General features: G+C 37.1%; 3 protein-coding genes across 5 annotated transcripts; 2 read left to right on the top strand and 1 right to left on the bottom strand.

The window, feature by feature from the left end:
- The first annotated feature begins 569 nt into the window (after positions 1 to 569).
- LOC118241029 lies at positions 570 to 6,405 on the top strand. Its single transcript, XM_035524085.1, has 3 exons — positions 570 to 672; positions 1,604 to 6,329; positions 6,385 to 6,405. The coding sequence occupies exons 2-3, from the start codon at positions 1,620 to 1,622 to the stop codon at positions 6,403 to 6,405; spliced, it is 4,731 nt and encodes a 1,576-aa protein (XP_035379978.1). The 5' UTR covers positions 570 to 672; positions 1,604 to 1,619.
- rab44 (RAB44, member RAS oncogene family) lies at positions 6,319 to 16,562 on the top strand. Of its 3 annotated transcripts, XM_027007851.2 has the most exons (9): positions 6,319 to 13,418; positions 13,528 to 13,610; positions 13,937 to 14,094; positions 14,223 to 14,345; positions 14,507 to 14,588; positions 14,696 to 14,810; positions 14,992 to 15,090; positions 15,262 to 15,338; positions 15,507 to 16,562. In XM_027007851.2, the coding sequence occupies exons 1-9, from the start codon at positions 6,414 to 6,416 to the stop codon at positions 15,592 to 15,594; spliced, it is 7,830 nt and encodes a 2,609-aa protein (XP_026863652.2). In that variant the 5' UTR covers positions 6,319 to 6,413; the 3' UTR covers positions 15,595 to 16,562. The 3 variants fall into 3 exon arrangements, 2 of the variants coding, with proteins under 2 accessions (XP_026863652.2, XP_035380700.1); XR_004775848.1 differs by lacking the exon at positions 15,507 to 16,562 and having other exon boundaries at positions 14,772 to 14,810; positions 15,262 to 15,337; XM_035524807.1 differs by lacking the exons at positions 13,937 to 14,094; positions 14,223 to 14,345; positions 14,507 to 14,588; ... (2 more) ...; positions 15,262 to 15,338; positions 15,507 to 16,562 and adding an exon at positions 13,738 to 13,885.
- On the bottom strand, positions 15,799 to 20,689 carry entpd8 (ectonucleoside triphosphate diphosphohydrolase 8). The gene is made up of 9 exons (XM_027007797.2): positions 20,561 to 20,689; positions 19,643 to 19,760; positions 19,372 to 19,522; positions 18,431 to 18,590; positions 17,997 to 18,227; positions 17,331 to 17,597; positions 16,919 to 17,029; positions 16,604 to 16,738; positions 15,799 to 16,008 (listed from the first exon to the last, which is right to left on the bottom strand). Exons 1-9 carry the CDS (start codon positions 20,687 to 20,689, stop codon positions 15,814 to 15,816), a joined length of 1,497 nt encoding a protein of 498 aa, XP_026863598.2. The 3' UTR covers positions 15,799 to 15,813.
- Between the last annotated feature and the right edge of the window lie 3,389 nt (positions 20,690 to 24,078).

Here is a 24,078-nt window from a genome sequence, read left to right as displayed (position 1 = left end):
TTTAAAAACTTTGCTTCTCCATATTTTATTGTACAGAAACCCATAAAAATGCAGTTAAGATTTATGCTGTCTGGGTTTGACTAAGTAAATGATTGAAGTAGATAAAGATGAGTAGGTTATACCTATAACAGAAAAATATGAATAAACAGTACACAACAATTTTAGCATATGTCGTCTTTTTTGCTTTTTAAGCTGTTAACTTGGCTGAATGGGGTCCTTTTATCTTTTTCTTTGTGACTTATGAAGAGGAGTTATTAAGTCTTTGTGGTAGAGAACTTTGAGCAATTAAAGAATAGTATCATGAGATGGGCAGTGTAAAGCTTGTGCTTAGTACAGAGGTAGCTAGATGATAATGTTATAAGTGTGTTCTGTGAGTTCTTGAATATTAATCATCTGTGTTGTTAACACAGGAAATAAGGCCTGCACTTCTCATGCATCTGTGAAAGTGCATGCAGGTCACAATTTAGTTAAAGTGCAGAGTGTCAGCAGCACAGGAAGTCAAAACCCGGGTACAGCAAAGGAGGAAGTGACATGGTTGGGCAAAAACTGATGTACAGATGTATCACCCAAAAGGCGACGATAAGACGCATCAGGAACTACTGTCTGTGCATTACTCTAGGACATTCAGAAGTGAACAGTTTCCTGAATAAAGAACTTTAGCTGAGCTTTGGGGTAGGTTTCCATCTTGTGTCTTTTAAGAGATTTAAAAGAGGCTGCATTTACCATTGTGTGTTATGTCATTTAATTTGTCTAATATTTACCAAATAGATGGAAAAAAGTATTGAGATTTTATGAATGCTGTTGCCTTTATAGTTTGTATATAATTTTGCCCGGAAAGCTAGAATAATTGTATCAAACCAGTTAATTTTATCTATAGATGCAAATAAAGCATTTGATCTATAAAGCAATTAATTTGTATATCAAGTTTTGAAGTTATATGCAGTAGGTTCACATAGTAAGCACACTTTTGATGCTTTAAAGAATATGACAACATATTAACATATTAAGGGATATGTGTGTACTTGTGTGTATACGCCTGCTTGTACCATATCTGAGTTTTAAGCACATTATTGCTACTTCTAAATAGGATATTACAGTGTAGATATCAGAGAAACGTTATTGCAGGGAATTTGTGCAACATTTCATTTTATCATCCAGGAAATGTCAAAATGTGAGTAACAAACTGATTTTAAAAGTGACAAATAAGCATTCTGTGGTTTGCCTTTAGGTGGTTTTAGTTGTGACATTGTCTTAATAATATCACTGTTTATGTCTATCAAGTCTGGCAACAACTAAATGTTATGAACTGCTGATGTAGGGGCTGCAGAATGTTGCAAGTATTATAGAGTCTTTCAGCTACACAAGGCACTTCAGCCAAAAGCACAGGGGAAAAAAATGTTTTTCTTAAAGCTTTATTAATAGTTGCATATGTTATTATGCTACTAGTATGTTGTAAATGTTGAAACATCTAAGTTACAGAAGAATTAGTCATTCCCATGCCTTAACCTTTAGGACTCTCTGGTTTCTATTTGAGTCATATTTTTGTAAAGATTTCTAAAGGTTAGGTTAAATATTGAGTATTGTGTTGTGTTTGTCACTGCAGGGCAGTGTGAAGAAACATGTCAGGCAGAAAGTCAAAAAAGAGCCAGAAGCTTGCATCCACCCGGCAAAGTCTTAACAGAAAAAGTAACATAGGTACTCAAGAGAAGGAAAATTATGATGGGCCGCCACATTCTGGCAATGAAGATCATGAATGTGAGAAAAATAAGACTGACACACTTAATGAAATCCTACCAGCTTCTTTACTTCTTCAGGCTGGTGGGGCGGCAACAGCTTGCACTGATCAGCAGAATTCTTCTTTAGAGCCTTCTCCCTACTCACAGTCACAGGACTGCAAAGATTTACTGGTACCTACTGAGGTTGCAAGTAAAAAGAGAAAAATAGGATCAACACGCAAAAACAACAGAGGGCTTAAAGCTGCAGAACAAAATGAAAAAGAACCACGGTGCAGACTGGAAGTAAGTGAAGAGAATACTGAACAGCATGGAGTGACTGAAGTAGTGTCAGTCATAGAGGAGGGAAGCAAAGAAGAATATGGCCAGCCAGATCTGTCAGACTGTTCACCCAGTCAATTTTTAAAACCTGAGAGATCTACCCTACAAGGGGAGCATTTGCTGCTTGGTAGCATTACACATACAGAAGAGGCTGCAGAAAATAACATGGGTCATAATTTAGAAATAACCTTTCAAAGCCAAACTATGGGCCTCTCTTGTTATGACCACGACCAATCCATGAAGGCAGCATTAAATCAAGAATCAATAAGTCATTCATTAGATTGCAGAATTGTCACACCAGCTGAAAGTAAACTATCCCATAATGATTCTTTGCAAATGTACAATCAAATGGAGATGTTTAGTGATCAAGTAAAGTTTTTACACAACATTACAGACCAAAAGAGGAAGGTGGACACAGCTCAGACACATCTTACAGGAAATGAGGTGGAGAAAAACTTGAGTGAAGAACTTTGTCCAAAAAAACATTTTTATGAAATGGCTAACCAATATGGAATTGTGTTCAATGAAGATAGCAGAAATGTTGAGAATTTTCAGGTGTCCCAGGATATGCAGGTTATTCCCTCTCAGTCATGCACTGCCCTGAACACAATGCTTGAGCAATCCAAATTAGATTTTATGTGTGAAGTCAAAGGAGATAAGGAAACAAAGAGTACATTCATATCTCATGACTATAGCACTGAAGCCAGAGGAGCAGATACAATTACAACCTCTTTGATAAATGAACATCAGCAGCAATGTTCAGGTACATCTGAAAACGGATTTTATTCCAGTATAGATGGAACCAAAGAGTCTCATGGTACAATAACTTTGGAAAATATTAGTACTACAGTAGAAACTGTTGATGAAGACTTGGTTAGTAGTTGCTTAAAGCATAAAGGTGACACTTCAAAGCTAACTCAGGATTTGGAGAGTGCTTATGAGTTAAAAAGTACGGATTGTTGGGAGGAAAAGAAAGAATGTAACAATTTATGTGTAGTAAGTGATAGAGTAGACAGTGAATCAAATGAAGTGGTTGAAGCTTCATACCCTACACAACCTATACAGTCAGATAGCATTATTTTACCATTAGAACAGGAACATCAAGTAGGAGCTTCATTAGACAAAATTTCATATGAGATAGGATTCCATTGTGACTCCCCAGACTTGGAATTTAAATGTCACAAAGATGAACAGTATGATTTTTCTTTTGCCAGATGTTTAAATGGCGATAGCAATTTAAGGGAAAATGCAGAGGGCAGAAACCTAAATAAACTAAATAATGACGAATGTTGTGAGACCAAGACAGAGAAGAAGGAGGTAGAGAGTAACACCATGGCCTTCACTTCTTCAAGTCAGTTACTTATTTCTAAAATATGCCATACAAAAAAGGTGTCAGACGTAGTTGATGAAACTACGCTGATTCATGCTGAAACACTGTATGAGATAACGAATGAGGAACTTGAAACTAGCAACAAGGCACATGATGTTCCATATAGTGATTCACAAGAACTCCCACCTGAGTTAGAGATGCAATCAGTGGAAGGAGATGGTGTTGATCTATGTTCAGGTTCTCATCGATTGCCTGACAATAAACTTGATCAAGGTACTAGGCTCTATGCTGAGGTTCCATTTCAATCAAACCACATCATAATAGATAAAGATGAGATGGGAGGAAATTACATTACCAACGATAAGAATCACAAGCTTTTTGAGCAAATACAGTCAACAGAGAATGTTTATCATAGTGTATTATCTAGAGGAAAAGAGGAGGATAGTGGGGATACTACATTGGCAGTTGATGAGACATTTCAATTAACAAAGAGATATCCTGGAGAGGTAGATATCCTGGAGAGGACAGATATAAGTACAGAACACGGACGGCTTTTAGTGTATGGGAGTGTGGATTGTGTGAGTGAAGACAGAGTAAACCATGAAAAACGAGCACAGACCACAGGTCAGATAATAAAGCAAGCTGATGATTTTCAGCTATCTTTAGCAGATGAACTACAAAGACAGGGCACATGCTTTGAGGAAGGCATGAGATATGAGTCACATGGAGAGCATGAAAGACAAGAAGCAAAAATATTTCAGAGTCTTAGTCCTATGGTCAAAGACAAGATAGTTGAGAGTGATGCAGGACTAATAGGTCATGACTATGGTGCGCCTGAAAAAGACAACATACCACAAAAGTCAGTGGTCTGTGTTGAGGTTACAGATGTACTCATGACAAATTCTGCTAAACAAGAGGATAATAAAACCTCAATCATATTGTTTGTGAGTAAAGATGAGGAAACAGAAGATATTGTCAGCTCAAATCCAGAGTATGAGTTCCTTGACACAAAGAATAAGGCTATGGAAATGAACAGTAAGACATATAGAGGGATAGATACAGCATCCACAATATTACCAGATATGGAAGAACTTCAGATCCACAAAACACAAAACAAATCAGAATTGGAGGAAATTACAGTACAAAAAGATGAGTTAGTGGACGAAGAGAAGGATGGTGAACCCTTATCTTTACTAGATAATTTCCTTAATATTTCTCATAATTCAAAATTAGAAGAGTTCAAAGCATCAGAATGGACTGAGATTGTAACTGTCACAAAAGATGCAGATCATATCTCAACATCAATTGGGCATATGGGTATAAAAGAAGTTGAACCAAATGAAATAATCAGCCAAGATGAAGATAGGAACCTTTATGAAGAAGAGAAAGATGTGTCTCTAACAGATAGATCAAATGGGGAATTAAAAGATGTAACAAAAGAGTGTGGAAAGATCGATACACAACCTGTTATTTTGTTAGATGTTGTTCATCAGAGTGAGCCAGTTGTGTTTGTTGGTGTCAGCCAAACAGAAGCACCACTGGAAAGTACAAAGCATAGAGAGTCAATGATAGACGATAAGCAGGATTATGAGCTCACATCTTCAAATGAGCAGAAAATGGCACCAGTCATCAGAGATATTCAGAATGATTTAACAGATCATTCTTCTCCCCACAAAACCTCCATGACAGTTGAAGATTGTGAGTCTACTGAAAATGGAAGCCCCAAACAAGTCGATGATTCTCCTATATGTGCAACAATAGAGCACATCTATGAAATACAGGACAGTGTAATCACACCAGTGAATAAAGAAATTACTCTTGAAGTTTTGTCTGATCAAGTAACACAGTTGCCATGGGATGATAAAGAAAAAGGAAAAAGAGGCGTGGAAGATGAAGATGGTGACGTTTGTCAAGAAGAGAAAAATATGCCTCTTGCAGATATATATGACTTATCAAGAACAACCAATGAATTCAGTAAAGATGACAAAAATGAGGTAAAAGAAGAAATAAAAGCTGGGTCCACAGAATATTCCACCAGAGAGGACTTTACCCTGGTATGTTCAAAGCAATATATGCATTCTGAATTATTCTCTCAAACTAATGAACAAAATGTATCTACTAAAACACCACCATCAACAGTGCTAGAAAATTCAGACTCCACGGAAAATGACAGGAATAGAAAAGAGAATACTGAAGTAAGAAACACAGAACTATGTGCAAAAATCCAAACAAAGAAAAAGAAGAGGTTTGGATCAACTCGGAGGCTTCAAGGTGAACACCAGCAAGGTAGAGAAAGAAAAGAAAGGCAGTGGCAAAAGGTGGAAGATACAGAAGGAACAGAACATGACAGGGAAGAGAGATGTTCTGAAGAAATCACAAATCTAGAGCCTACTCACCACTTATTCACAGAACCACACAGTGTTGAGAGAAAGGTATCACTTGACCAATCTTTGACAACTGAGCGAGAAGAAGGGGAATTAAAAGATGTAACAGGAGAGTGTGGAAAGATCGATACACCACCTGTTCACTTGCTAGATGTTGTTCATCAAAGTGAGCCAGTTGTCTTTGATGGTGCCAGCCAAGCAAAAGCACCATTGGAAAGTACAAAGCATGGAGAGTCAGTGATAGACGATGAGCAGGATTATGAGTTCACATCTTCAAATGAGCAGAAAATGGCACCAGTCATCAGAGATATTCAGAATGATTTTACAGATCATGCTTCTCCCCAGGAAGCTTCCATGACAGTTGAAGATTGTGATTCAGAGTCTACTGAAAATGGAAGCTCCAAACAAGTCGATGGTTCTCCTATATGTGCAACAATAGAGCACATCTATGAAATACAGGACAGTGTAATCATGCCAGTGAATAAAGAAATAACTCTTGAAGTTTTGTCTGATCAAGTAACACAGTTGCCATGGGATGATAACTCGGATGAAAACCATTTAGTGCAGACAACAAGCAGAGAATTAGAAACGGAGCCACCTGAAAATACATGTCCAGTTATTCACATACAGGATTTAAAAAGCACTATGTGTAATGAAACTGAGGTCCTCAAAATGCAAAACATATCTGGAGAAATGGTAGAAACTGCAATGAAAAAGAAGGAACCTGCAGTGGAGAAACAGAAGAATGATGAACACATATCTTTAGAAGATCCTCTCCATTCTCCTCCTGACCCAAAATTAGGAGAGTTGAAAGCATCAAAATGTGCTGAACTTTTTACTGATACAACAGATACTGATCACATCTTGACATCTGTTGAGCAAGCAGAAGTAGCAGATGATGATCAACTTACTGAACCAAAAGAATTCCTTGGCCATGGGCCCAGCACTCCTTTTCAAGAGTACGCAAATATACAGATCAATGCAGCTGGTCACAGAAGAAAAATGGGCTCGCTTCGGACTTTTGAAGGAAAAAGAGGCGTGGAAGATGAAGATGGTGACGTTTGTCAAGAAGAGAAAAATATGCCTCTTGCAGATATATATGACTTATCAAGCACAACAAATGAATTCCGTAAAGATGACAAAAATGAGGTAAAAGAAGAAATAAAAGCTGGGTCCACAGAATATTCCACCAGAGAGGACTTTAGCCTGGTATGTTCAAAGCAATATATGCATTCTGAATTATTCTCTCAAACTAATGAACAAAATGTATCTACTAAAACACCACCATCAACAGTGCTAGAAAATTCAGACTCCACGGAAGATGACAGGAATAGAAAAGAGAATACTGAAGTAAGAAACACAGAACTATGTGCAAAAATCCAAACAAAGAAAAAGAAGAGGTTTGGATCAACTCGGAGGCTTCAAGGTGAACACCAGCAAGGTAGAGAAAGAAAAGAAAGGCAGTGGCAAAAGGTGGAAGATACAGAAGGAACAGAACATGACAGGGAAGAGAGATGTTCTGAAGAAATCACAAATCTAGAGCCTACTCACCACTTATTCACAGAACCACACAGTGTTGAGAGAAAGGTGTCACTTGACCAATCTTTGACAACTGAGCGAGAAGAAGGGGAATTAAAAGATGTAACAGGAGAGTGTGGAAAGATCGATACACCACCTGTTCACTTGCTAGATGTTGTTCATCAAAGTGAGCCAGTTGTCTTTGATGGTGCCAGCCAAGCAAAAGCACCATTGGAAAGTACAAAGCATGGAGAGTCAGTGATAGACGATGAGCAGGATTATGAGTTCACATCTTCAAATGAGCAGAAAATGGCACCAGTCATCAGAGATATTCAGAATGATTTTACAGATCATGCTTCTCCCCAGGAAGCTTCCATGACAGTTGAAGATTGTGATTCAGAGTCTACTGAAAATGGAAGCTCCAAACAAGTCGATGGTTCTCCTATATGTGCAACAATAGAGCACATCTATGAAATACAGGACAGTGTAATCATGCCAGTGAATAAAGAAATAACTCTTGAAGTTTTGTCTGATCAAGTAACACAGTTGCCATGGGATGATAACTCGGATGAAGACCATTTAGTGCAGACAACAAGCAGAGAATTAGAAACGGAGCCACCTGAAAATACATGTCCAGTTATTCACATACAGGATTTAAAAAGCACTATGTGTAATGAAACTGAGGTCCTCAAAATGCAAAACATATCTGGAGAAATGGTAGAAACTGCAATGAAAAAGAAGGAACCTGCAGTGGAGAAACAGAAGAATGATGAACACATATCTTTAGAAGATCCTCTCCATTCTCCTCCTGACCCAAAATTAGGAGAGTTGAAAGCATCAAAATGTGCTGAACTTTTTACTGATACAACAGATACTGATCACATCTTGACATCTGTTGAGCAAGCAGAAGTAGCAGATGATGATCAACTTACTGAACCAAAAGAATTCCTTGGCCATGGGCCCAGCACTCCTTTTCAAGAGTACGCAAATATACAGATCAATGCAGCTGGTCACAGAAGAAAAATGGGCTCGCTTCGGACTTTTGAAGGAAAAAGAGGCGTGGAAGATGAAGATGGCGACGTTTGTCAAGAAGAGAAAAATATGCCTCTTGCAGATATATATGACTTATCAAGCACAACAAATGAATTCAGTAAAGATGACAAAAATGAGGTAAAAGAAGAAATAAAAGCTGGGTCCACAGAATATTCCACCAGAGAGGACTTTAGCCTGGTATGTTCAAAGCAATATATGCATTCTGAATTATTCTCTCAAACTAATGAACAAAATGTATCTACTAAAACACCACCATCAACAGTGCTAGAAAATTCAGACTCCACGGAAGATGACAGGAATAGAAAAGAGAATACTGAAGTAAGAAACACAGAACTATGTGCAAAAATCCAAACAAAGAAAAAGAAGAGGTTTGGATCAACTCGGAGGCTTCAAGGTGAACACCAGCAAGGTAGAGAAAGAAAAGAAAGGCAGTGGCAAAAGGTGGAAGATACAGAAGGAACAGAACATGACAGGGAAGAGAGATGTTCTGAAGAAATCACAAATCTAGAGCCTACTCACCACTTATTCACAGAACCACACAGTGTTGAGAGAAAGGTGTCACTTGACCAATCTTTGACAACTGAGCGAGAAGAAGGGGAATTAAAAGATGTAACAGGAGAGTGTGGAAAGATCGATACACCACCTGTTCACTTGCTAGATGTTGTTCATCAAAGTGAGCCAGTTGTCTTTGATGGTGCCAGCCAAGCAAAAGCACCATTGGAAAGTACAAAGCATGGAGAGTCAGTGATAGACGATGAACAGGATTATGAGTTCACATCTTCAAATGAGCAGAAAATGGCACCAGTCATCAGAGATATTCAGAATGATTTTACAGATCATGCTTCTCCCCAGGAAGCTTCCATGACAGTTGAAGATTGTGATTCAGAGTCTACTGAAAATGGAAGCTCCAAACAAGTCGATGGTTCTCCTATATGTGCAACAATAGAGCACATCTATGAAATACAGGACAGTGTAATCATGCCAGTGAATAAAGAAATAACTCTTGAAGTTTTGTCTGATCAAGTAACACAGTTGCCATGGGATGATAACTCGGATGAACACCATTTAGTGCAGACAACAAGCAGAGAATTAGAAACGGAGCCACCTGAAAATACATGTCCAGTTATTCACATACAGGATTTAAAAAGCACTATGTGTAATGAAACTGAGGTCCTCAAAATGCAAAACATATCTGGAGAAATGGTAGAAACTGCAATGAAAAAGAAGGAACCTGCAGTGGAGAAACAGAAGAATGATGAACACATATCTTTAGAAGATCCTCTCCATTCTCCTCCTGACCCAAAATTAGGAGAGTTGAAAGCATCAAAATGTGCTGAACTTTTTACTGATACAACAGATACTGATCACATCTTGACATCTGTTGAGCAAGCAGAAGTAGCAGATGATGATCAACTTACTGAACTAAAAGAATTCCTTGGCCATGTGCCCAGCACTCCTTTTCAAGAGTACGCAAATATACAGATCAATGCAGCTGGTCACAGAAGAAAAATGGGCTCGCTTCGGACTTTTGAAGGAAAAAGAGGCGTGGAAGATGAAGATGGTGACGTTTGTCAAGAAGAGAAAAATATGCCTCTTGCAGATATATATGACTTATCAAGCACAACAAATGAATTCCGTAAAGATGACAAAAATGAGGTAAAAGAAGAAATAAAAGCTGGGTCCACAGAATATTCCACCAGAGAGGACTTTAGCCTGGTATGTTCAAAGCAATATATGCATTCTGAATTATTCTCTCAAACTAATGAACAAAATGTATCTACTAAAACACCACCATCAACAGTGCTAGAAAATTCAGACTCCACGGAAGATGACAGGAATAGAAAAGAGAATACTGAAGTAAGAAACACAGAACTATGTGCAAAAATCCAAACAAAGAAAAAGAAGAGGTTTGGATCAACTCGGAGGCTTCAAGGTGAACACCAGCAAGGTAGAGAAAGAAAAGAAAGGCAGTGGCAAAAGGTGGAAGATACAGAAGGAACAGAACATGACAGGGAAGAGAGATGTTCTGAAGAAATCACAAATCTAGAGCCTACTCACCACTTATTCACAGAACCACACAGTGTTGAGAGAAAGGTGTCACTTGACCAATCTTTGACAACTGAGCGAGAAGAAGGGGAATTAAAAGATGTAACAGGAGAGTGTGGAAAGATCGATACACCACCTGTTCACTTGCTAGATGTTGTTCATCAAAGTGAGCCAGTTGTCTTTGATGGTGCCAGCCAAGCAAAAGCACCATTGGAAAGTACAAAGCATGGAGAGTCAGTGATAGACGATGAGCAGGATTATGAGTTCACATCTTCAAATGAGCAGAAAATGGCACCAGTCATCAGAGATATTCAGAATGATTTTACAGATCATGCTTCTCCCCAGGAAGCTTCCATGACAGTTGAAGATTGTGATTCAGAGTCTACTGAAAATGGAAGCTCCAAACAAGTCGATGGTTCTCCTATATGTGCAACAATAGAGCACATCTATGAAATACAGGACAGTGTAATCATGCCAGTGAATAAAGAAATAACTCTTGAAGTTTTGTCTGATCAAGTAACACAGTTGCCATGGGATGATAACTCGGATGAAGACCATTTAGTGCAGACAACAAGCAGAGAATTAGAAACGGAGCCACCTGAAAATACATGTCCAGTTATTCACATACAGGATTTAAAAAGCACTATGTGTAATGAAACTGAGGTCCTCAAAATGCAAAACATATCTGGAGAAATGGTAGAAACTGCAATGAAAAAGAAGGAACCTGCAGTGGAGAAACAGAAGAATGATGAACACATATCTTTAGAAGATCCTCTCCATTCTCCTCCTGACCCAAAATTAGGAGAGTTGAAAGCATCAAAATGTGCTGAACTTTTTACTGATACAACAGATACTGATCACATCTTGACATCTGTTGAGCAAGCAGAAGTAGCAGATGATGATCAACTTACTGAACCAAAAGAATTCCTTGGCCATGGGCCCAGCACTCCTTTTCAAGAGTACGCAAATATACAGATCAATGCAGCTGGTCACAGAAGAAAAATGGGCTCGCTTCGGACTTTTGAAGGAAAAAGAGGCGTGGAAGATGAAGATGGTGACGTTTGTCAAGAAGAGAAAAATATGCCTCTTGCAGATATATATGACTTATCAAGCACAACAAATGAATTCAGTAAAGATGACAAAAATGAGGTAAAAGAAGAAATAAAAGCTGGGTCCACAGAATATTCCACCAGAGAGGACTTTAGCCTGGTATGTTCAAAGCAATATATGCATTCTGAATTATTCTCTCAAACTAATGAACAAAATGTATCTACTAAAACACCACCATCAACAGTGCTAGAAAATTCAGACTCCACGGAAGATGACAGGAATAGAAAAGAGAATACTGAAGTAAGAAACACAGAACTATGTGCAAAAATCCAAACAAAGAAAAAGAAGAGGTTTGGATCAACTCGGAGGCTTCAAGGTGAACACCAGCAAGGTAGAGAAAGAAAAGAAAGGCAGTGGCAAAAGGTGGAAGATACAGAAGGAACAGAACATGACAGGGAAGAGAGATGTTCTGAAGAAATCACAAATCTAGAGCCTACTCACCACTTATTCACAGAACCACACAGTGTTGAGAGAAAGGTGTCACTTGACCAATCTTTGACAACTGAGCGAGAAGAAGGGGAATTAAAAGATGTAACAGGAGAGTGTGGAAAGATCGATACACCACCTGTTCACTTGCTAGATGTTGTTCATCAAAGTGAGCCAGTTGTCTTTGATGGTGTCAGCCAAGCAAAAGCACCATTGGAAAGTACAAAGCATGGAGAGTCAGTGATAGATGATGAGCAGGATTATGAGTTCACATCTTCAAATGAGCAGAAAATGGCACCAGTCATCAGAGATATTCAGAATGATTTTACAGATCATGCTTCTCCCCAGGAAGCTTCCATGACAGTTGAAGATTGTGATTCAGAGTCTACTGAAAATGGAAGCTCCAAACAAGTTGATGGTTCTCCTTCATGCACAACAATTGAGCACAATGATCAAGTAAGACAGTTGCATTGGGATGATAACTTGGTGGAAGACCATTTAGAGCACACAACCAGCAGAGAATTAGGAACAGAGCCACTTGATAGCATATACCCAGAGATTCACATAAAGTTTTCAATCAGCACTCAGGATAAAGTGATTTCAGAGAAAAGTAACTCTGAGAAAAGGAGGAAGATGGGGTCAACACGAAGGAGTCTTCGAGGGCAACTTCCTGAAAGTGACCAGACATGCACTATTCAAGGGATAAAAGAAGAGGAAAACATTAAGCAACAAAAAATAGATCAATGCACACCAGTGACTGGGAAAGATAATTTACAGGTTATAACAAGTGTCTTTATTCCTACATCTTCATCTGAATCATCTTCTCAATCCAGAGATCACCACTCAAATCCCTCAAATCAGGTAATTGAAAAAATAGATAAGAAGAAAAGAAAGATGGGTTCAACTCGCAAGAATCTCCCGGGAGTAGAGAACAAGAAGCCAATAATGGAAAGAATGAAAGATATAAATCCAAAAGATGATGAAGACATTGCCAGAGAAGAGGCAAAATCAGCAATAAATTATGGTATAGTCAATACAGTGTCAGGACTTCATGACGCAGCTTGTGGATGTAGTGAGGTTGATGCAACAGAACAAGATAATCATCCACAACTTTGTGAAAAACCTAATCAATTAGAAGGCTCCCTTCTCAGTGAGATAGAGTATGAACTAAAAAAGGGTAGCTCATTAAATTCTCTATTGGAAACATATGATAATCAACAAAACATATTTGGAAACTCTGATCCAGTGGCTGAGCAGAGTCAGAGCACTCTTCAGATACCAGCGTCTCTCAAAATTCTCTCTCAAGCTTACACTGAACCTGCCTCCCCTGGAAGAAAGAGAAAAATGGGATCAACACGCAAAACTTCTAGAAACAAGCATATAGAAGAAACTGGGGATAAGAAGAGAGAGACTGAACAGGACATTGTCACCCCAAAAATCTCAGAAGACACGAAGGAATCTGCAAAAGATGTCCTTGTGCCCACTGATGATTTAACAGTATGTATCTCCTCCCCCCATTTTAATTTCTACATTTCAGCCTAATTATTTATTAGACCTCTGCACATTTTGTGTTTAACTGGCATTAAATATTCTCTACATTGCACAGGTTTGTAAGCCATGTTTAATCTCAGAACCAGGGAGTTTACCCAACTCTCATGCAGTCTCTGACCCCAGTAGAATGGAAACAAGGTATACATGAAAATTCTCTTATTTGTTTTGTAGGGAATCACATTATTTAATTCTTTATTTTGTCTTGACTCCTGTCTATAATTTCATACACTGCCAGTCTCATGTACAATATTTGTTTCCCAATCAGCTTAATCATGTGCTAAAGCAAAACATGCATTGCATACAATGAACAGCTTGCAAGAGGAACTTCTCGGCTGTTTATTCATAAGGGTTTTGCCATTATCAATTTCTTTTTAAATGAACTTATTTTGCTCAATTTGTTTAAAATTTAGTCATTCAATAATTTACTCATTCAATAAACTCTTTGCCTTGTTCCTCCTTTACAGCCCAAGTAATGAACAAGGTATAAAACCTTTTGTGAAAGAGGTAGATGTATCTACAGAAGATGGCCTGGTTTCCTTGGATGACATCAGAAAGTTTGCACTCTATGATGGAAGCAGTGGGAAAAGAGTGAAGATAGATTTTGAGGAATGGAATAAACAAGGTAAGAGTTGAAATGGACTAACTGGGAGGGAACAAACTGTGGGGTGTGGGTGCTGTGGGGAATGATTTCAGCTGAAATTTAGAGAAAAGCAATTCAAACCCATAGCAAACTAAATCTTTATTGTGTAGTCCCAGATTTTGGAGTTGCTGTGTATAATGTGGTGATAGTTGGGAACTGCAACGTGGGGAAGACATCCTTCATAAAACGCTTTCAAAGTGGACACTTTAGCCCAGAGTTCTATTCTACCGTTGGTGAGTCTAAGGATTCAGTTTAAAAATCAGTTTAAAGCTGTATGTTGATTGTAAAACATCCTTGGGTCTTGAGAAAGGTGCTGTATAAGTGTAAATTCATTCATTCATATTATATTGTTTTCTAATATTGGGAGAGTTTATATTTATGTATATATATTTAGGTGTTGACACCTTTGTCCAGACCATTACACTGGGTAACAGAACAATTAAGATGAGTGTATGGGACACTGCAGGTCAGGAGAGGTAACAAAAAAAACTGACAAACAATACCGCAGTTATACAAAATACTTAAAATTGTTATGATAGTTATGACATGTAGAAATGTTAATTTCTGGAAATGTCAAAAATAGGTATCACAGCATTACAACACAGTTGTTTCACAAGGCCCAGGGCCTTTTGCTGATGTATGACATCACATGCTCCCAGAGTTTCATTGCTGTTCGTGACTGGATCTCCCAGATTCAGGTTAGTTTAACCACTAATGTTATTATGATGACATGGAGACTATTGACATTGTCGTTGAAACTCACCTTTAAAACACCTATTGCTGTCATTAGTATCATTCAATACATTTAATTCAAAGTAATATTTATCTTCATGTTATTCCCTATTCCCAGCTCTATTAATCATATATAATCCTGCACAGGAAAGGGCCCCTGCTGATGTAATCATTATGTTACTTGGCAACAAGAAGGACTGCGCTGACCGCAAAGTGCAGCTCAGGGAAGGGGAGGATCTGTCAAGGGTACAACAACATTAATACTGACCTTGGCTTCTGACAGCATGGAAACTTGACTGATTTTCAACCCAATTTAAAAAGCATTGCCATTTAATTTCTCTGGTCTACATAAAATGTTGATTGACTAACATATTAAGTATATAATGTAGTGCTTTTGGGCTTCTTAACCCAATATAGGAATATAAGATTAATTTTATGGAGTGCAGTGCTGCAACTGGTGAGAACGTGTCAGAATCTATGAAGGCTCTGGCTTGGTAAGTCAAAAGGCCCATACAAACACTATTTTCACCTTTTTTTCCCTTTAAATTGCTCAGTTTGTGTGTGTGTGTGTGTGTGTGTGTGTGTGTGTGTGTGTGTGTGTGTGTGTGTGTGTGTGTGTGTGTGTGTGTGTGTGTGTGTGTGGGATGACTCATTACTTCTAGGCTATTGGTGAAACAAAGAGTAAGGAAAGAGGAAGAACAAACAATATTACAGCAAAAGCAACCACAGAAGAAGTCAGGTTGCTGTTGAAAACACACCTGCCTTATATAAACAAAAATATACACATTTTTCCACATATTTTATGAAACTTGTGTGTACAAAAACACATTTATGAATTATATGTTGAACTTTATCTTACATTTTAAACTGGCTGAACTGAAATTATCTGAACAAATGGAATTGATGCCACCTCTAGTGGGATACACACAATATAAATTAATGTGTATAATTACACACAGTGAGTCTCTCTCAATGCTTTGGGCCCCAAGCACAGAGGACGATTAGAATTAATATGCTGAGAAAGAGTACAAATACAATGAAGAAAACCTCTGCTGCCCATTGGCTGTGTTGTACTCCTGTAATCACTAGAGGGCGGTCAGAGGAAATTAGATTGGTCAGGTTAAGCATATAGCCCAGGGTCCAACCAATGTCATTGTCTTCCGCCTGTAATGTAAAAATTACCAGTACTGAAAAAATCAAATTTACTTCATTGATCAAGGAGGCAAATGCTAGAATGAGAATTTCTCTATATTTCTTTTAATGTATTGACAGAATAATTTTTGGGAAATTATTTTTTTACGGAATAAATACATTTTTCAAAGATTTTAAGTAATTTGCTACTGAACAAATTAACTTTTTATATTGTACTCAGTCTATAGTTTGCTTTTTCATCTATCCTTTGAAAACTGTTTAGATGTATACTTTTTTATAATGGTGAATGCTTATGGTTAATACTTTATAGTGAGGATAACTGTGTAGGTTCAATTGCACCCACCTTCAAGTTTTTATTTAATTGTGTTGTGTAAGTATATATATGTCTAAAAATAATAATAAAACATAAGGTTTTGTCTCTGTAACTTTCACAGTAAATTGCATATCTTTAGATATAGTAGCATTTTGTGCATGGCATTAAAATAATAAAAACCTACAAACTCTATCAGCACTAAAACACTTATTACACATATACTGTTAAAGTCCATTTATGTTGGTGAGCATGCCATTTGGCTATGCTTTTGCTTAGAAATTGTATGCCCCTCACCTGTTTATAAAAGTAGATTTGATCCCAGCTATCATTGAACTTAAATCCTTTGAGGAGAATAGTCATGATATAATGTGCTGAACCACAGTAATCCCGAAGATATGTTTCCTTCACTTTTGGATATTCTAACACAAGCTGAAAACAAATAAAACAGTAAGTAGTCAGGTAGCTTAAGGTAGCACAAATAATAAGTGGCTGTCAGTGGAAGCTGAATGATAGCACTCACTTATGACACATAACAACTATGTTAGAAAGTGTGTAATTCTAAAGAGTTAATGGTGGGCAGAAAGTGTGAGGCAGGACACGATGACTCACTGTGTCCCAGGTTTTGTTGCAGTAGGACTCAATTGTGGCAAGGACTCGAGGCAGTGGAGTCCTTGGAGCAAGACCAAGGAAATTAAAGGTGTAGAAGTAAGCAGAAAAGGCCTGAGAGCAAAAGACACCAATGCTGTGAGAAAAAAAGTGGCAAAGCCTGGTAATATACCAGAAATGCATTTTGTCCATATCTACATTTACAGCATTTAGCAGACACACAGCATTTAGCAATTTACTTGTTAGTCCATTTGCATCCTACTAATTCCTAAGTGGTATAACTCCTCCAAAAGTAGACATTTAAGTAGAATATCAAGTCTGCTAAAGTAGCATTTTAATTTATTATTTGAATAATGTAAGACAGAAGCATATTTTCTGCATAAGCCATCTTTTTTAATTTTGGGAAAACACTCACAAAGAATTCTCCATTGACTGGAGGCTGATAGACTCCATTAAAGCCACAGTCTGGGTAAAATGAGCAGTCAGTCAGGTTTATGATGCTCTTCATCAATGACAGGCAGAGCTGAGAATCACCAGTCCCTAGGAAAGTAACCTTTAATGCAGGGTCAAAGGGCAATGGCTTGACCACACAAGGAGAATTGTAAAGTTCACCCAGTTTTAGCGTCAAACTGTAATTCCTGTGATAGCAGGGATGTTGGACAACAGAAGAAGGTCTAGCAGCCTGAAACCAGTAAAAGAGTAAATGTTTTGGAAAAATGATTTTGCAAGCATGCCAGGACAATCCATTAATGAACCTTCCAAAAATAGTGTAATATGAATATCATAAAACTATAGCAATATAAGACCAATATAAGCACCAAGTAACAGCAGCATTGTCTAATAAATGGAATAAATGATTTCAGAATATCAAATGTGACACCAGGACAGATTTTACTGTCTATAAAAATCAGCCTCCATCATTCACTGTATGAAACAAATGTGTGATGGCAGAAACGTGCATAAAGACAGAAACATGTCATTACAGAATGACAGTGACAGGTAACTACCAATTTTCTTTATGCAGCACTTCTACCATCTTTGTCACCCTTACTTTCTAACCTCTGAAATCTCGAGCACTAACCATGTGCAGGTACGCCTGGAGCATCTTCAAGGCTTGGTCTTTGCCGTAGCACAGGTAACTATATGTGTACAGCTGGTACCTGTAGCCATAGAGCTGGAGGTCAAATGCAGACCCTGGGTCTTTAACTGGATCCTTGGGTGTAAAGGAAATTTGTGCAGATGCACCACCCAAGTCCAGAGCTCCTTGAATCTTCCCTGACTTTGGATGAACCCATCTACCATCAAATGCATACTGTTTGGGGAAACAAAAATCTGAAATTATTAGACAAAAGAATAGGTCTGACCCTATTGTGGTGAACATACCATACAGAGGATTTCAAATTTCAAAATTGGAGTATTTCCATTTTGGTTTGCAATTATCATGATGATAAGGAATCATTAATCCATCCAGTCAGCAAAAATGTTGTACTTGTCATAAATGCAGGCCTACTGCACCTTAATGAAGCCCTCCAAAAGATAGTTGATGGTGATCCATCCATAGGCCCCCTCCTCCATGCCAGTGAGAATTCTGGCCCCACGAAAATCAAAGGGATAACTCTGGATAGCTTTGGTCACCTCAGCCAGTATCCTTTCTGCCTGAGTTTGGTTTTCTAACCTGTGCAACAAAGTAATTAAAACACTAATTACTTCTAGTTTGTTTTTTGTTTTTTTACTTTTGCTTTTATTTTATATTATTTTTATAAAAAATAAAATGATATTAATATTATTATTTCTTTTATATATAGTTTAATTTATATTAGTTTAATTTATATTATATTTTATATCTAGTTTATACTTTATTATTTTATAATTTAATAACAGTGGTGAAAATAAACAAATAAATATTTACCTGTAAAGATGTCCCAGCAGGGGAACTTTAGTAATAAAATTTGTAGAATTTTGAAAGCATGTAATTCAAGATTAAATTATTAAATATTGTCTATTGTAAAATAAATAACTATTTAATTAAAACTGAATTGAATTGAATATAATCATATTGCCATATACCAGATTCATACATAGTTGTGACTGCAGCTACATCAACAATTTCAAGGATACATTTCTATCAAAAAAAGTCTTTATCCTCTTCGCTTATTCTTTGCTGTTTTTCACATTTCAATCTATATAATCATATTCACTAATGCATTTTATCTTGGACCAGAACGTGTAATGAATTTTAAGCCACTCTGAATTCCAAAAATAAGAGGACACCTTTTCCTTATGAAAAAAACACAGTGGTACTTCTGTGCAGATGACTTAACACAATGTGTCTGTTACAATCTGCTACTGTAGTGCACATACTGGTTTAGCCTATATCTAGAATGCCCTGATCATACATGGCCAAATAGTCCTTGTATATCCAAGTAATGGACCAGGCAGAATAAGAGGCCACTCACATGAGAAGACGCATGCCAGCTGTGGCTCCCAGATACACAGGTGTTGTGCTTAGCTGGCTGGGTGGTATTGCTGTCATGGCAACATCTATGCATTCTTTTAGGCTTTGTCCTGCATCAGGAGGGTTTGTGACATAACTGGATATGCCATCACCTAAACCAGAGAGCCATTTTCAACCCTAATATAATTTCTGCATTCATCAGTAAAGGTTACAAATAACTTACAATGATTTTAATGCCAAACTCATCTTACTGCCAGCCAAAAAGAGCTTACCTTTCACATCACAAGTCAGTTTCTGAGAAACAATTCCAGTGTTGTTTTCCTTGTTCCCTGGCCACTGATACAGGAAGAGGGAAGTGTGTGTGGAACCCGCATCAAACACAATCCCATACTGAGGAAATCAAACAAAAACAATATATCCACGTTTTCTCAAATGCTAGGAAACGAATGATCATTCCTTTCTGGACTTGCTTTGACAATGCTGATGTATGAGAAACAGCTAATGCTCAGCATGCCCTCAGACTCTTCTGTGCAACTAGTCAAGATCCTAATTATGGTTTTGTAGTAAGAATACTTAAGTATCATTTACATTATTTAGCTGACACTTTTATCCAAAGCAACTTACTATTCTGATTGAACACAACTTGAGCAACTGAGGGTTAAGAGCCTTGCTCAGAGGCCCAACAGTGGCAACCTGGCAGTGGTGGGGCTTGAACTGGTAACCTTCTGATTGCTCATCATGTATTGTTGTTGGAGACTTATTGTTGTTGGTGACTTGTAATGGACACTTCCAGTTTAAACTGAATTTTATACTAGGTTACACTATTTGGCAAAATCAGCCAATTACGCTTGGGTAATTCACCCATATGATCACACCTGATCCATATCTTTTAAACTTGTAGGCTACTTTTATGAAACATGATTTTTTTTTTTTTTTTTTTTTTTTTACCCATAGACCTTTTTGGGTTAAAACTGATTATCCCTTGCTGTGATCCCTTGCTGAAGTAACTGTAGTCCAACTTTTACAAATGTGTTGATATAAAAGATTGCTACATAATCATTATGTGAATTTGATGTTTGGATTACATGGTTGTTGCTCATTATCAAAAAGAAATACTTTCACCTCATGGCATCTATAATTAGCAAGCACAGATCAAATGGAGTGGAATGAGGCTTGTGTATGAAAAGCACCTGTGTTGAGTATGGCAAATCCACTGTCTGATGTTTAGCAACAGTGAGGACCAGAGCAATGACAGTCATGCATGCAATTGCTAACAATGTAATACCCAGTAGCACAGGTTTGAAGCATGGCTTGTCCATCACTCTTATCTCTAGATAAACACACAGCCACACACAAATATACAGAAATGTCTGGTTAAAGTTTTTGCAATATTCAAAACAAAAGACAGCAAGACATACAGTTACTACTAAAGTATTTTTATTTAAAATTTCTAAATATGTGGTGTATCTATGTACAATGTTTGCTGATCTGCTTATAACAAGAAAAGTTAGAAGATATAACATTTTATTGTGTGGATAATCATTAATAACATATTACATGTAACGTAACATATTAACAAATGTGGACTCCACAATGAGTTAACCATTAACTTCTTTTCCGAGACAACTTTGTTGCTAAAGTTCTGATAGGATGACAGAAAGGCAAAGTAGAGACAGACCCCTGAAAAAAAATGTCTACCTTACTTACCCTGTGTTGTCTTGCAGTACTCTGTGAGTTAGTGCAGTACCAGAACTCCACACAGCAAACTGGAAGAAACTCAGCAAATCTGAGGAGTATACCGTTCACACATCCGCTTCACTCTGGCAAGTGAGCATATACTCTGTTTCTCTCTGACTCAGACAATATCCCTCAACCACTTTCTTACACACACACACACACACACACACACACATACCCTGCTGGTTTCCCTAAGGTGTTCCCTGCTGTGTTCTGTATCTTATTGCTTTAATGCAAGGATTTTTAAATCACAAATGCAAAACATTTACTTTTTTGTTATCTTATTATTTATACTATTGCTATAACTGTCATATATGAAGGCACCATGTCCAAAAAAGTTGAGTTCAAGAGATAATTTTATTGGACAATTTCCAAAACGCAACAATGTGAATGACAAACTTTCTTGTCTTTGCAAAACTGAAACCATGTATCTGTTATATTGACAATGTAATGAAACAATATTTGTACTTAAGAGCTTTAAGAAGTAATACTACTGAAAGGTTGCATGTAATTTCTCCCACCTGATGAATTGGGGGCCAAAAACTGAAGGCACTCAAACAAACATAATGCATAAAATGCTTTAAATATATTAAATGCATAAAACTGTAAGGAAACATTAATAGAAGGTTTTCACAACTCTTACTACAGAAACTGAACAATTTCTTATTTTACCATCAGAACAAATATAGGAATATCTGAAAATTCTGCTCAGAAACAAATTGTGATAATCCTCTAATGTTCTGAGAATATCATAATTGGACACATTGTAATTACAAAACATTGTATAAATGTATAAATTGTATAAAACCTTGTATAAATGTTGTAACATTCACAGTACATATAAGTTCACATACATACAGGTACATGACAGAGGTTTGTGGCATTTTGTACATATTTAAAAGTCTTTAGCTTAATTTTGTTCTGGATAGAACTAAACACAGCATTAAGCATACAAATTTAAACATGTTTTATATTTAACTTTTACACATACAAATGTATGCACTTTTGTTTTTTATTCTGATATTGATTGTAGAGTATCTTTGATGTATTTATTCAGATGTAGTCCAATGCTTGTAAAATACAAGATTTATTTAAATTATGTGTATGTATCTTATCAGGCATTCAGCATTTACCCATACAGTGACAAATCTTCTTATTCTTGTACTAATCAGCATTACTGAACATGTTCACAATATTTCTATAGTGATAGCTTTAGTTTGGAACACCTGTGCACAACAATCTCATATGTCCTTTCAACCAGAACTTCAACATCCTGATTAGGATTCCACAAAAGCTTTGCTCCTACTTGAATATCTCCCACACAAAGAAAACTGTAATCACTCACCGTCATGCTCAATTATAAATTAACCTGGAAAAAAGGGGGATGGTGCAAAACGTATCATAAAACATATCAGATTAAATTTCCCATATGAGTACCCGCTAATGCCATGTCTAGCTAATTGAGGTTCTGCATGACACAATCATGTCTCTCATTGCAAAACACACACACACACAGTTTCTTGGAAGCCTGATCCTGGATTTACACCTAACCCTAATTATTACCAAAGACACAAAATGAATAATCTGGTGCTTACATTTCTACAACTAAAACATATCTTACATTTTCAAAATTAGAACATTCTGCTAAAGTAGAACTTCTATCCTCACAAATGTTTCTACCCTGTAAGGAGAGCCCATCTCCACAGCAGAATGATAAATTAAACATGGGCATACAAGCTTTGATTATTCATAAAACAAACCCTCTTGGACTTGAGTCTTTCTGAATTACTTCATATCTACTCTCCACATCCCATGCTATTTAGTAAATCTTATAACTAACTGCCAACTAGTTATTCTAAAAACCTAAATCTGCTGACCAAAGTAGTGACTGTAGCAAGTGAGAGGAATCATAAGGAAGTGCCTTGTCATAAAGGAGGTTTTTTTTGCTTTATCTGTTGATGATAAGTTACTATAAAGTATATGCCCAGAAGGAGATTTGCAAGTCGTACAGGAGTCAAGCAACCACAAAGCATAATCATCCCACCAGTAGCATAACCAGAAAGGAATTTCAAGAGGGAATACTAAATGAAATCACTGTAAAATTAAACTGACAAGTGCGATAAAGTACTCTACTAGAAGCAGCTGTATGGTTCAGCATTTGTCATCAAATTATTTACGACATCTACCGGCATCTTGTCAGATTAAAAACATTAACAGGTAGAGGAGGTAAACCTTTTATGGCAGTTCCATTGTTTTTAACTTCATTGTCATAAGAAGAAGTTGCTGTTTTGTTTTGTTTTGCATTTATGTGACAGAACTTTCATCGCTAGTGCATCACTATCTTTCCAACAAAAACCTAATCCTGTTAATCCTGTTTTACACCAGAGCAGCTGTTAGGTAATAAAATGTGATTAAACAAAACCCATTTGACATCTGGGTCTTTCCCATTTTATGAACATTATCATAGCCCAATTAACATACAAAATAACTTTACATGTACTTAACACCAATCCCTCATTATTAATAATCTGGAACTGTCATAAAATACTTCAGAGAAGGGTTTTGAGTCCCTCCCTAGTTATTACAGTGAAATCCCTCCCCAGTGCATCTCACCACCATACCTTGTACCTAGGGGGTTTTTTTAGACTTCTACAGCACTCAACTCCATCTTTGATGTTTATTTCAGATGTTTTGAAGTAACCTAGACATAGTTTGTGTTACAACTATGTAGAGTGAATTCAGGTAATCTGTGATTTCTTCCAATATCTGTCTTTAGATCAACACATTATAACTTTCTGTAATTACTAGTTTTCTAAGCACACCAGTAGAAAACAAATGTATATATCATACCCAGAGGACACATGCCACACCTATTAGTGTTCTTTGTGCCAAACAAAAAAACAAAAAACCTTCTGCATGACAATCTGGGACAATTCACTTTGCAATCTGGGACATTTGTATTATTATTATC

The sequence above is a fragment of the Electrophorus electricus genome, chromosome 3 (genome assembly GCF_013358815.1).
Source record: "Electrophorus electricus isolate fEleEle1 chromosome 3, fEleEle1.pri, whole genome shotgun sequence".
Lineage (NCBI taxonomy): Eukaryota > Metazoa > Chordata > Actinopteri > Gymnotiformes > Gymnotidae > Electrophorus > Electrophorus electricus.
This window is presented reverse-complemented; position numbering and strand designations above follow the sequence as displayed.